Here is a 14,297-nt window from a genome sequence, read left to right on the forward strand (position 1 = left end):
ATAAAAACTCAGGCATATCAATAATACAAAACTTTAATACATCCTTTAGGGAGCTCTGAACCCCATTTTTATAAGGGGGTATATCTTTGTAACGTATATAAAATTTACACTTTTCCGACGTTTTGTCAGGGGCGCGAAGCGACCCAAAAATATCGGAAAAGTGTAATTCTCAGGTATATGATTATTTTTGCTTTTAATGCCGAACGGCATTTGAATCAAAAATAATCGTATGTCTGAGAATTGTAAATTTGATAATCTGCATTTGAATTATATCAAATATCAACCATCTAAAAATGCTAACGCTATTCGGCATTATGACTATGTGGCAATAAAAGAATGCCAATATAACTGAATACTATAGGGTGTCCAAAGGTGCGTTTAGCACAGCGCTCTATATGAGATTATTAAAGGAGATATATGCTGATTATAAATATATAATAAAAAATATGAATATATGTATATGATGAGTATGTTGTATTTTGGCGCCATGCCGGAATATAAAATGAATTTTGAGACAAGAGGCGGTTTCGCGGGAAATTTTGGCGGGATTTTTTTCATTTTTTTAATGAATCATAAAGAAAACATCTTCGCTCTTGCAAAAAAATGCAAAGACTGTAAAAAAATCTACGAGACATTGGTAAAATGCTTCGGTATGGATGCTCCTAGCTATTCCACTGTAACGTATCATGTTAGGATGTATCACTTCATGAACAAAAAGGCGCCCATCATAAAAATTGACAAAAAATCGCCGGATCAAAGAAAAATCAAAGCAATTCTTCAAGCGCTAGATGAAGACCCAAGAGCATCACTCAGAAGGATAGAGGAGATGACAAAGATACCACGTACAACAGTCAGTTATTATCTGCACAATTATTTGAACTACAAACTAGTGTATACACGTTGGGTTCCGCACAACCTTAATTCAGTTCAAAAAAAATCTAGAGTCCAATCTTCGAAAGAGCTCCTCTCTATATTGGGTGCGTATCAATCCAAGAAGTTTCGCTTTTTAGTAACAGGGGACGAGTCTTGGTTTCAATATGCAACAGAAGCCAAAATCATGTGGATCCCGAAGGATGAAAATCCGCAAACATTCCCGAAGAAAAAAATTGACACACCAATGATGATGTTGTCGGTTTTTTGGGGCGTGAATGGCATCATCGCAATTGATATTCTTCAAAAACCTAATACGATGAATGCTCAGTATCTAATTGACAATGTTCTTACTCAAATTATCAATTCTGATGAGTTTGAGAAATCCAAACAACAAAAACAAAAGTTTGCAATTCATTTTGATAATTCAAGAGTTCACAAAAGTCATAAGGTAATGAATTACTTGGTGGAAAACAATGTCAAAGTTGTTCCAAACCCAATTTATTCACCTGATATTGCACCCTCTGACTTTTATTTATTCGGCACGCTAAAAAAGAGAGCTGAAGGACGCGAATTCGCGAGTCCAGATGATCTTGAAAATTTTGTAAGAGAGCAATTTGAGCAATTTTCTCATGATGATTTAAAGCGTGTCTTTCAAGCCTGGATCGATCGCTGCGAACGCGTGATTGAATCCAATGGTGATTATATTTAAATAAACTTTATATATATGTAACTTGTTTATTTCTATTCGCAGTATTCAGGTTTGTGCTAAACACACCTTTGGACACCCTATAGTTTCACAATAGCTTAAATATAAGTAAATTTGAAATCATATTTTTCGTCTATATCTCAAAATTTGAGGGAACTAAATAATTACAAGCTAAGAATATGATTTTAAGATTAATGCAATAAGATATTCTTCCCAAATCATTGATAATTTCCATCACACAAGCTCTCAAAATTAGAGTGATTGTTACAAAAGCATAACAAAAATTACTTCGCATGAATAATTTTATTACAAACAAACAAAACTCTATAATAAATCTATATTTTTTTTGCTTCAGTTCTCAAATAGAAAAAAGATAAAAGAGTTAAATCTCAAACAGTTCTTTAAAGTTGCTTTATAATCTATATTCTATTGCATTATATATCTCATATCTCATATCTGATATCTTATTATATCTATTATATTATTTCTATTATATATAATATCAAATGATGAATGAATTAAACAATTACTTGGAATGCACTAAGAGATGTGAATTTCTTAAGAGATTCAATTAAACTATATGCAAGTGATGGAAATCGACCACATCGCAAATCACTGACTTCCATACGATAAACATTAATACCGGCATAATCATCATACTCATAATTATTTTGAACATTAACTATATTTAAATTAAACTTACTCAATTCATATTTGCTTTCGTCAGGACAAAAATGGATTAATCCGAGATAAAAAACAGAAGGAGTGATGGAAATCGACCACATCGTAAATCACTGACTTACATACGATATACATTAATACCGGCATAATCATCATATTCATAATTATTTTGAACATTAACTATATTTAAATTAAACTTACTCAACTCAATTCGACTTTGGTCTGGACAAATATTGATTAATCCAAGATAAAAAACAGAAGGAGTGATAGAACTAAATGAATTTTCGTGTAATGTAACAAGTTCGGACAAGAAAATCTTAGTTATATTTGGATAGAGAGAGAATGCATCAGGCATAATTTCGGAACTATCAGATAATGTAACACTTGTAAGGTTGGAACAGTTATAGAAAGCATTTCCGTATATTGTAGTCTTTGCTCTGAATCGGACTACTTCTAATGGAGTATGAGCAAATGTATACTGTAATACTGCAGAAACTGTGGGAGGAATGTTGACATATCTAAGGGAATAACAACTCAGAAAACACGAATCACCAATTGACCGAATTTTGTATGGGAGATCTATGTACTTCAATGAAATACAATTTTCAAAACAAGAACTACCAATTGTTTTAAGAGATGGTGGAAAGTAAATGTACTGGAGATTATAACAATCTTTGAACACACAATCATCAAATGAAATCAAATTTAAACAATGCGAAATATTCATAATTTGAATTTTGCCGTGTTCGAATGCCGAATTTCCAATTGAAATGAGCGATGATGGATAAGGGAATGAGACAGTCACAAGATTTACACAGCTTTCAAATGCGTTTGAACCAATTTCTCTGATAGTTTCTGAAATTGTCACTTTTTCTATACAATTTTGACCTCTAAATACATTTTCTCCAATGGAAATAACATTACTTCCAAACACAGTTGACTTGATTTCGACATTATTGATGCAATTATTGCTAAAACCTGAAACAATCCATTCATTTTCATTTTGAGAGTAAACAAAGCCATCAAATAAAGTAATTCTTGCAAATCCATTTCCTGAATGTCCGGTTGATTTTGTTCCGCTTGGTTCTGTGATTTGTTGATTTCCACCAGTTGTAGATGCATTTGTCAAGCAGTATTTCGATGTTAGTTTGCATTCACTTGGATAGTCTTTTGCTGTTGATTCTGTGTAAACATAACCGCTACCTCCACTACCTCCATTAGTATCACCTTCATTATTTCCTGTTGGTTTTGTTTGAGAGCCAGCAACAGTACCTCCACCGCCACCACCTCCATCACGTGCAGTATGTGCTCCTTGAAAGAAATCACCTCCATATGATGATGAAGTTTGAGTACCAGGATAACTTCCACTTCCAGTTAGACCACCTCCAAAACCTCCTGTTTGGGCATCTTGTCCACCACCTCCTGCAACAATTACACGCGAATAAATGCTATCTTCCTTGATTCTGATGTCTGTGCCACCTCCACCACCATGTGCTGGATCATTTGAATCAGTTCCCCAAGCACATCCACCTCCATTGTATCCACCTTCTGCCAATCCAGATGCTACTCCTTTTCCAACACCTCCAACTTGTATATAGACTGTTGTGGCCTCAGATAGCGTTAAATAACCAACAGAATAACCTCCTTTTCCTCCTACACCAGATTGAGAGTTTAAAGATCCACCACCCTGTGCACCCCAAACTTCTAATTTATAGTATCCAATTTCAAGAGATTTAGTCTGGGAACTACCAGTATATGAAAAATCAAATATCGCTTCAATTACAAGAAATTCTAGATAAACAAACATATCATAAACCCCTTAAATAAATAAGGAAATCTTTATTCCAAGAAATTGTATGCTTAATGGAAAATAGTTTGAATGTATAGACGAATTATAAGAATTTTCAAGTCGTTTTGTTGCAAAACATCTGAATGTTAAAGAATTTCTCAATATTTTAGATAAAATCACAACAAAGGTATATTTAGTATTAGTCCGAACTGAAAACCAGATGCCAGTTCAAAAATAAAACATTTAGTAGGATGCGTTGGACAGTTCCTCCCCTGAGGGAAGGAAAATTAATTTTACAGCTCTCAAAGGATTCATCAATCAATTAATCAATAATTGTTTGTTCACGAGTATACTTGAATTATTTTTAAACAACAATAAATATTATTAAAATACGTTTATTAATATCAAAAGAATGGAAGAAGATAATTCTGTTGACTTAGATCTCGATTTGTCAAATAAAAACATATCTCTTCATAACATTGGTCTTTCAGATTCATATGAATTTAACGAAGAAGAACCTGACAACGAAAACTCCAAAATTAACCATACAAATGATCAATTAACGAAGATTGAAGATATAAGTATTCAAAAATATGATCAGTTATTGCATGAACTTACTAATAATAGTAAAAACGAAGAAGATTCTACAAAAATATATCCAAAAGAAGACGATTTAATGGAAATCTGTCTTACAATATCTAAAATAGCTTCAAGCACAATAAAAACTACAGAAATACCTTCAGATAAATTAGATCAGAAAAATTTCATCGTTAATATTGTTCAACAACTTGTTAATCTTGTACAAAATCCAACACAAAGTCCGCAATATCTTGAGCTTCTTGCAAAAAACAAAAATAAAAAGATTCAACTCGCAAAATTACAACAAAAGTACGATTTCCTATACGAAGAAGTTAATCGATATAAGAACGAGGTTCGCAAGATATCAGAATCAGTTGATTCCAAGAAAGAAACTCAAATCGATCAAAAAATACAACAAATTGCAGATTTAGTTGAATTACAAAAGAAAACTCAAAAGAAACTACTCAGAGAAACGAAACATCTCCATTATACAGAATCCATTCAGCCAGAAGTCTATGAACCAAAAACAAAATCGATTCAAATTCAAAATCAAATTTCAGAAAGCGAATCATCATCAGAAGCAATCAATATCTCGAGACCTGTAGATAAATCAACAAAACATACTAAATCATTTAAATCTTCCCATGAAAAACAAAGAACAGAAGCAGAATTTGATGAACTCATGGAAAAACGTTCAAAATATCATACAAATAATACAAGTAAAACAGACATTAAAAGAACAAAGAGAATTCCATATCCTGAATCATCCAGCACTGAGTCTTCAAGTGATTTGATTATTCTTACCACAAAACCACAAAAGATCACAAATATATCAAAGGTTCATCATCGATCATATAAATATGAGAATAATTCCGACTCATTATCACAAACAGACGAAAATTTTGAAAAATCAGATCAATATTCTAAATTAGGCAAGAAAGTCAATAAACTGATAGGAATTACTAATCACATCCAAGGAGATTTTGAAACTACACACGGAAATCTTTCTCTTTCACAGTTATCTATGCTTCATGAGAGTTTACTTGACGAAGAGAGGAAATTACGCAAATAAAATTTCATATCTTGTTTGGTTTATAAATATTTTGTTTATTTTATTCATATTTAGAATAATTTTTGGATTTTCATTAAAATGTGCGAGAATTCTTGAAAATTATAATTCAGCAGTAGTATTTTGCAATTTTAATCATGACATTAATCATCTAGCTTCCTGAGAGTAACTTGTACACAAATCAACTGATTAAAGAATCAAGAACATAGAATTTTCTTATTTCAATCAATAAAAATATAGCAAATTCTATGAGCCAGCAATTTATTGAAGGGCGCAAGACATTTCCTTCGTCGCCTCAATATAAATGTTCTTTTCCTTAATGAATAGAAACTTGGTTAACATTGGTTCAGATTCAAGATAATAATTCAAATTTGTTCAGATGATTAGAGTGATTGCTAGGAAAAAACATAGTAAAAATTACTTAGCATGTATATTTTATTATTACAAACAAACAAAACTCTATAACAAATCTATAATTTCTTTTTTGATTTCTATCTTTTTGCTTCAGTTCTAAAATAGAAAAAAGATAAAAGAGCAAAATATCACAAATAACTAAAGCAGTTGATGATTGATTGAAAACAACTCATATCTGCTATATTATATATCTTATGTATCTTATCTCATATCTTATTATATCTATTATATCTTATTAAATTATTTCTTATATATAATATCAAATGATGAATGAATTAAACAATAACTTGGAATGCACTGAGAGATGTAAATTTCTTAAGAGATTCAATTAAACTATATGCAAGTGATGGAAATCGACCACAGTGTAAATCTTCAACTTCCATCCTATATACTTTAATACCTGCATAATCATCATACTCATACCTTTTTCGAACATTAACTGAATTTAAATTAAACTTTCTCAATTCAAATTTGCTTTGTTCAGGACAAACGTGGATTAACCCGAGATAAAAAACAGAAGGGGAAATATTATCAAAAGAGTTATTATGAAGGGTGACGAGTTCAGACAAGAATATCTTGGAGATATTTGGACAAAGGGCAAATGCTTGAGGCTTTATAACGGAATTCTCAAATAAAGTAACACTGGTTAAGTTGGAACAGTTACAAAACGCATTTCCGTTTATTGTAATTGTGGCTCTAAATCTTACAGATTCAATTCCAGAGTTGGAAAACGTATATGGATTGATAGAAGGAACAGTTCCAGGAATGTTTACAAAGACAAGGGAGCGACAATAGCTAAAGGAATGCTCGCCAAGGGAAGTGATTTTAAAGGGGAGGTCAACGTATTTCAATGAGATACAGTAATAAAAACAGTGAGGAGCAATTGACGTGAGATACATGGGCAAAAACACTGATTGAAGGTTGAAACATTCTCTGAATATATCTGATGAAAAAGATGTTAATTGTAAACAATGAGAGAGATTGATTGTTTCAATGCCGGAACTCTTAAATGCAGATTTGCCAATTGTTTGTAAATCTAGGAATCTATCTCCGATTTGATTCAAAGTTCCAGCTCCTTGGAAACAATAATCACCAATAGAAGAAACTTTAGATAGATCACCAAATGAATTCAGTGAAGTACATCCTTGGAAACAAAATGTACCAATCGATGCCAAATTGGTTAAATCGCCTATTGATTGCAAAGATGTGCACCCTTGGAAACAATAATCTCCAATTGTTGTAACTTTAGATAAATTACCAAATGAATTTAGTGAAGTACATCCTTGAAAACAATAATTTCCGATTGTTGTAGCTTTTGACAAATCACCAAATGAATTAAGTTTAGAGCAGCCTTTAAATGCTGAATCTCCAATTGATATAAGTGAGGAAGATGTAATAAATGAAACATTAACAAGAGTTATGCAATTCTCAAATGCACTCGAACCAATTTCTCTAATCGTATCTGGCAATTTTACTTCTGTGATACAACTTTGATCTTTGAATGCATTATTTGCAATAGAAACAACATTCTGTTCAAAGATTGTGGATTCTGGTTCAATAATACTTAAACAGTTGTCGAGAAATCCAACAACTGCCCATTCATTTTGGAATAAATAATAACTTAAACCAAGATAAACTAAAGTAATTCTTGCAGTCCCGTTTCCTGAATGTCCGGTTGATATTGTTCCATCTGGTTCTGTAATTTGTTGATTTCCACCAATTGTAGATGCATTTGTCAAGTAGTATTTCGATGTTAGTTTGCATCCACTTGGATAGCTTTTTGCTGTTGATTCTGTGTAAACATAACCGCTACCTCCACTACCTCCATTAGTATCTTCTCCGGAATTTGACGTTGGAATTGATTGAGAGCCATCGAGAGTACCTCCACCGTACCAACCTCCCCCTCCACCGCCTCCATCATTTCTGGTGTGTGCCCCTTGAAAGAAAGCACCTCCATATGATGATGAAGTTTGACCACCTGGATGGTAATCTCCATGTGCATTTCCGCCTCCAGTTAGGCCACCACCAAAACCTCCATATTCACTATCTTCGCCACCAGCTCCACCGCCTCCTGCCACAATTACACGCGCATAAATGTTATCTTCGTTGATTCTGATGTCTGTTCCACCTCCACCACCATGTGCTGGATCATCCCAACTACTTGCCCAAGCATATCCACCTCCATTGTATCCACCTTCTGCTCTTCCAGAGGATACAGATTTTCCAACACCGCCAACTTGAATATAGACTGTTGTAGTCTCAGTTAATGTTATATAACCGACAGAATAGCCTCCTTTACTTCCTGGACCAGAGTTAGAGTTGCCAGGCATAGATCCACCACCCTGAGCACCCCAAACTTCGAATTTATAGAATCCAGGTTCGAGAGTTTTTGTCTGGGAACTCCCAGTAAATGAAAAATCATATATTACTTCAAATACAAGAAATACTAGATAAACAAACATATCATATACTCATACGAATAAGGAGAATTCTTATATCCTCGAGAAAACGCTATCTAATAACAAATCTGAATGCACATGGTGATATCATGGATGCTTGAAAGTAGCATAAATTATAAATTCAAGTTAAATAATTAATAATATTATATTCATAAATTATTCTTCACGTGATATATTGTTAATTTTGAAGAATTAAATGTGATGATGTTTTGTATGAATAAAAGACAGACGTTCTAAGTTCGCTCCAACATAAAAATAAAGATATCTTTGAACTTATCTTCTTTGCATGATGAAGAACTATCACATCAATATCTGCACAAAAATATAGTGATTTCAATCTAACAAATACCAAGTTAAGATAAAAAAAGCAATTGAAACGCACGATCATTTTCCATTCAAATGATGTCAAAAGAATAAACTTCTGATCAAAATTTTGAATTCGATGATAAATAATACTGGAGAAACTAATGGCGGAATTGGCAACTTTTCGCACATCTGGTTTCCTCTCATACAAAAAATGATGATTTCCTTTCCAAACATTCCATGTTCAAAAGTTACTCAAATTATCTCAAATAACATCAGATAATTTGAACACTCCAATTTGGGGACATTTGTCTTCCTCAATATTGGATTCATATTCAAGATTATGATTGAAGAAATTTTGGGTTTGAACATATATATATATGGTCGATGAAAAATTGAGCATTTTTAAAAAACCGCCGTTTGTGAGAAAATTGAGAGTTTCGATGTATACTTTTTGACGATGCAAAATACTTTGAAAGGACCAAAAATTTTTTATTGTCAGAAAGTTTACAAATGTATACTTTCTGACGAACAGACTCTGAGAAAGTACTCAAACGCGGTTTTTAATTTCCGCACATTAATACAATTTGGCGACCTTATATACATATTTTATTATTACAAACAAACGAACAAAACTCTATAATCAATCTATCATTTCTTTTTTCTTTTCTGTTTCTTTCTTTCGTTTTGCTTCAGTTCTAAAATAGAAAAAAAGATAAAAGAGTGAAATATCACAAATAACTAAAGCAGTTGATGAATGATTGATAACCATTCATATTGAATATCATCTTATATAATATCTTATTATATCTATTATATCTTATTAAATTATTTCTTATATATAATATCAAATGATGAATGAATTAAACAATAACTTGGAATGCACTAAGAGATGTGAATTTCTTAAGAGATTCAATTAAACTATATGCAAGTGATGGAAATCGACCACATCGCAAATCACTGACTTCCATACGATAAACATTAATACCGGCATAATCATCATACTCATAATTATTTTGTACATTTACAATATTTAAATTAAACTTACTCAATTCATATTTGCTTTCGTCAGGACAAAAATGGATTAATCCGAGATAAAAAACAGAAGGAGTGATGGAACCAAAGGAATTTTCGTGTAATGTAACAAACTCAAACAAGAAAATCTTAGTTATATTTGGACAGAGTGCAAATGCATCAGGCATAACAACAGAACTATCAGATAATGTAACACTTGTAAGGTTGGAACAGTTATAGAAGGCATTTCCACTGATAGTAACTGTTCTTCTGAATTTTACTGCTTCCATTCCAGAATCAGAAAATGTATATGGTTTAATAGAAGAAACAGTTTTGGGAATGTTGGCGTAAAGAAGTGAAGAACAATGGCTGAAGGAATACTCATCAATGGAATCCAAATGAAAGGGGAGGTCTACATACTTTAATGAGGTACACATATAAAAACAATGAGATCCAATAGAAGTTAAATAAGTTGGGAAATAAACAGATCTTAGCGAGAAACATTCTTTGAAAGCATTTGAAGGAAAAGAAGTTATTTTTGTACAGTGCGTTAGATTTATTGTTTCAATTTGAGAGCGCTCAAAAGCAGATTTTCCAATTGCTTGTAAATCTAGAAATTTATCTCCAATTTGATTTCAAACTCCACATCCTTGAAAACAACAATCACCAACGGAAGTAACTTTTGATAAATCACCTAATGAATTTAAAGATGAACACCATTGAAAACAATAGTCGCGAATAGATGTAATATGAGATAAATTACATAAAGAGCTCAAAGCTAGGCACCATTGGAAAGAATATTCACCGATTGTTGTAACTTTAGATAAATCACCAAATGAATTAAGTTTAGAACATCTTTTAAATGCCGAACTTCCTATTGTAGTAAGTGATGAAGAAGTAATAAATGAAACTTTAACAAGATTGATGCAATTCTCAAATGCATTAGAACCAATTTCTCTGATTGTTTCTGGTAATTTTACTTCTTCGATACAACTTTGATTTTTAAATGCATTATTTGCAATGGAAACAACATTCTTTCCATCTGCTACTGATTTTATTTCAACAACATTGACACATCTATTACTAAATCCCGAAACAATATAATCATTTCCAGATGATAATAAATTAAGATCTGTATCAATTAAAGTAATTCTTGCAAATCCATTTCCTGAATGTCCTGTTGATTTTGTTCCATCTGGTTCTAGAATAGATTGATCTCCACCAGTTGTAGATGCATCCTTCAAGTAGTATTTCGATGTTAGTTTGCATCCATTTGGATAGTTTTTTGCTGTTGATTCTGTGTAAACATAACCGCTACCTCCACTACCTCCATTAGAATCACCTTCAGAACCTGACGTTGGTTTCATTTGAGAGCCATCAGCAGTACCTCCACCGTACCAACCTCCACCTCCACAACCTCCATCCCATGCAGTATGTGCTCCTTGAAAGAAAGCACCTCCATTTGATGATGAAGTTTGAGTACCTGGATCATAATTTCCAGCTGAATTTCCACCTCCAGTTAGACCACCTCCAAAACCTCCTGTTTCTCGATCTTCTCCACCACCTCCACCGCCTCCTGCAACAATTACACGTGAATAAATATTATCTTCGTTGATTCTGATGTCTGTTCCACCTCCACCACCATGTGCTGGATAACTTGAACCACCTGCCCACGCACATCCACCTCCATTGTATCCACCTTCTGCCAATCCATTTTCTTTTCTTTTTCCAACACCTCCAACTTGGATATAGACTGTTGTTACTTCATTTAAGTTTAAATACCCAACAGAATAACCTCCTTTTCCTCCTATGCCAGAGTGAGAGTTTAAAGATCCACCACCCTGCGCACCCCAAACTTCAAATTTATAGAATCCAGGATCAAGTGCTTTTGTTTGGGCACTCCCAGTATATGAAAAATTGTATGATGCTTCAAATACAAGAAATACTAGATAAATAAACATATCATAAACTTATAATTTATAGAGGAATCCAAATTTTCTCCATGGAATTTCTCAGAAGGAGTTTTTTAACCAATGTGGTTGTAATGCAAATATTTGGTAGGCAGATAGGTATATAATATTTGGACTTTGCAAAATTTTTGTTCGAGATATAAGATTGGTTAACCATTGAAGCAAGATTTTGCAAAATATGCAATAGAATGTCGAATATCATGCAATGCAAACACAAATTAATGCTCAAATAGAGCAACCAACGAAGATGAAATTTACCTAAGATTCATCACGCCATAAAATTCTTAATCATAAGGATTACTGTTCTCAAATTTCGAGAATGATTTAAGGAGAGTATAAATGTGCAGCTATACAAGCCAACTACCCAATAAGCGCAAAATAGATATAAGGAATTTATTGATTAATCAACTTAGTCCATATGAACTGTTATGTGTTTTGATCGAAAAACATATTTATTATTATAATTTTTATTCGTTAAAAGTCTTCGAGCATAGCAGCTTGCTTTTCATCCAACTCTGCATGACCTGCTACAAATATAGCGTTGCTTCCGTCCTTTTTGAATTTCTTGATAAGCCAGAATACGAAGACACCAGCTAAAGCCATGACAATTGCAATAACAGATATAGTTATAATAATCTTCTGAATCTTACCGAGTGAAATGCTTGTCTTTTTGCTCTTCAAAACTAAAGGATCCGTTTCGAAATTAGAATCATGAAGTTCCATACTTCTGCAGAAGCGAGCTGCGTATGGGCAAATAAATGATACTGAAATTATTGACTTATATGATTGATCATAGTAATTATATGTGACTTTTTCATATATGTTTGATTTATTGCACTCCAAAACCAACTCTTTATCACTGTTTTCATCTTTTCCTGCAAGGATGAATTCAACCTTTTCGTAGTCTGTGCATTTGTATGGATAGCAATGTTGACGAGATCCATTAAGAGCAGCAGTACCGCGAGGGCATATTTTCTCTGGGAGAATGAGAGGCATGTAATCGAAAACTTGGTGTCCAATTTTTGTCTCATTCATTGGATTGTAGAAATCTTTATGCTTGCAATAATCTTCTTCTGTTTCGGAAGGACATTTTGGAGCTTCTTCTGTTAATGTTGTTCCATAGTATTTGTAGTCAAAGCTTGGATAGATAGAATATCCATCTTTGGCAAGATATCCTTCTGGGAATGTCTTCAAAGGCGATCCTAAAGCGAAATCTGGTATTGAAACACCATCAATTGACTTTGGATTACCCCATAATAATGGTTTACCCTTTCTATAATTGACCTCATAAAATCCAGAATCTGCCAAAATGGATAATGTAACTTCAGTAAGGCGAAGTACTGATCCAATGTTCCTAAATAAAGAATTTGTCATGATTTCTGTGAAATAAACCCTGTGACTGACATATTCTAATTCGGCATCATTATAAAATACGTTATTCTCTAATTCTATGCCTGATACGCATTTTGATCCATCATCACCTGAGAATGAATCAACTCCATACATGTTCTTTGCAAAGATATGTGCAAATGGAGTTGATAAGAAAGTCCTCTTCATTCCTCCAACAGTTAAGTTGCAAAGAATTGTTTTATGAGTGGTAAGAGAATTGATCGGATGATAATCTTTATACGAATCCACTGAAATGCCTAAAATATGAAGCATATCATGGAGTAAGGAAATAAAGAACTCTTGCTTATCTGTTTGATCAGATTGTATTTGATCTGGAATATAATATGGGTTAATATATATAATTCCTTGGAGTGGTCTAAGATATTTATCTTTTTGAAGAGAAACAGAGGTACTGATTTGATTTGTTGTAGGGTATGGCCTTGCAACAACAGTTATATGGAGATCCGTGCTGTAGATACTTGTCTTTGTATTCAAAGATGTGAATTTGTTCTGAAGTGTAAATGGATCCTCAACTGGACGTACTTTAACTAGGTCTTCAACAAAACCGAGAACATGAGCAAAGGTTCCGCGTATTACTTCTTCCTTCACTTCTGTAATGATATCATGCTCTTGGCAAGCTTGTTCATACTTCCATTTTATTGTCTGGTTGGTACCTCTGCATGTATATCCGTCATTTTCTTTTGTTAAGAATGAGTAGTCAGTTTGAATTCTGATTTTTTGAAATGATATTGAAGATAAATCTTCTTCTAAAGATTGTCTCTTCAAGCTATAATCTGCTTGATTCGATATTGATTTAAAATTTCCTGATGAAGCAAAGGATATTAATGAAATTAGCATTATATAATTAAAATTATATTGAATACTTTCAAATTTCAAATAAAATTATTTTGAGATAAAGTGATCTGCAAATATGTTATATGGGATTTTCTTTAAAATAATAAAATAAAATGTGACACCTCATAAAATTTCAATGGAATAAATTTATTTTATATTTCCGATATGTTAAGGGTGCACCCGTATGTACGTTTAT

General features: G+C 32.8%; 6 protein-coding genes across 6 annotated transcripts, besides 2 other annotated features; 2 read left to right on the top strand and 4 right to left on the bottom strand.

Annotated features, from left to right (window-relative positions):
* The first annotated feature begins 358 nt into the window (after nt 1-358).
* Nucleotides 359-1,662: a mobile genetic element.
* On the top strand, nt 455-1,582 carry TVAGG3_0976440 (Mariner transposase; the record flags this gene model as incomplete). Its single annotated transcript, XM_051253859.1, has 1 exon — nt 455-1,582. The coding sequence occupies one exon, from the start codon at nt 455-457 to the stop codon at nt 1,580-1,582; it is 1,128 nt and encodes a 375-aa protein (XP_051079433.1).
* A 716-nt stretch (nt 1,663-2,378) lies between the features above and the next one.
* On the bottom strand, nt 2,379-4,067 carry TVAGG3_0976450 (protein kinase a regulatory subunit binding; the record flags this gene model as incomplete). The annotated part of the gene is made up of 1 exon (XM_001317237.1): nt 2,379-4,067. The coding sequence occupies one exon, from the start codon at nt 4,065-4,067 to the stop codon at nt 2,379-2,381; it is 1,689 nt and encodes a 562-aa protein (XP_001317272.1).
* A 394-nt stretch (nt 4,068-4,461) lies between these two features.
* On the top strand, nt 4,462-5,700 carry TVAGG3_0976460 (uncharacterized protein; the record flags this gene model as incomplete). Its single annotated transcript, XM_001317238.1, has 1 exon — nt 4,462-5,700. One exon carries the CDS (start codon nt 4,462-4,464, stop codon nt 5,698-5,700), a length of 1,239 nt encoding a protein of 412 aa, XP_001317273.1.
* Nucleotides 5,701-6,386: 686 nt separating this feature from the next.
* TVAGG3_0976470 (protein kinase a regulatory subunit binding) lies at nt 6,387-8,573 on the bottom strand (the record flags this gene model as incomplete). Its single annotated transcript, XM_001317239.1, has 1 exon — nt 6,387-8,573. The coding sequence occupies one exon, from the start codon at nt 8,571-8,573 to the stop codon at nt 6,387-6,389; it is 2,187 nt and encodes a 728-aa protein (XP_001317274.1).
* Nucleotides 8,574-10,114: 1,541 nt separating this feature from the next.
* Nucleotides 10,115-11,848, bottom strand: TVAGG3_0976480 (protein kinase a regulatory subunit binding; the record flags this gene model as incomplete). Its single annotated transcript, XM_001317240.2, has 1 exon — nt 10,523-11,848. The coding sequence occupies one exon, from the start codon at nt 11,846-11,848 to the stop codon at nt 10,523-10,525; it is 1,326 nt and encodes a 441-aa protein (XP_001317275.1).
* A 463-nt stretch (nt 11,849-12,311) lies between these two features.
* TVAGG3_0976490 (regulation of choline O-acetyltransferase protein) lies at nt 12,312-14,104 on the bottom strand (the record flags this gene model as incomplete). Its single annotated transcript, XM_001317241.2, has 1 exon — nt 12,332-14,104. The coding sequence occupies one exon, from the start codon at nt 14,102-14,104 to the stop codon at nt 12,332-12,334; it is 1,773 nt and encodes a 590-aa protein (XP_001317276.1).
* Nucleotides 14,105-14,273: 169 nt separating this feature from the next.
* Nucleotides 14,274-14,297: part of a mobile genetic element that runs on past the window's edge.

This window comes from Trichomonas vaginalis, chromosome I (genome assembly GCF_026262505.1).
Source record: "Trichomonas vaginalis G3 chromosome I, whole genome shotgun sequence".
Classification (NCBI taxonomy): domain Eukaryota; phylum Parabasalia; order Trichomonadida; family Trichomonadidae; genus Trichomonas; species Trichomonas vaginalis.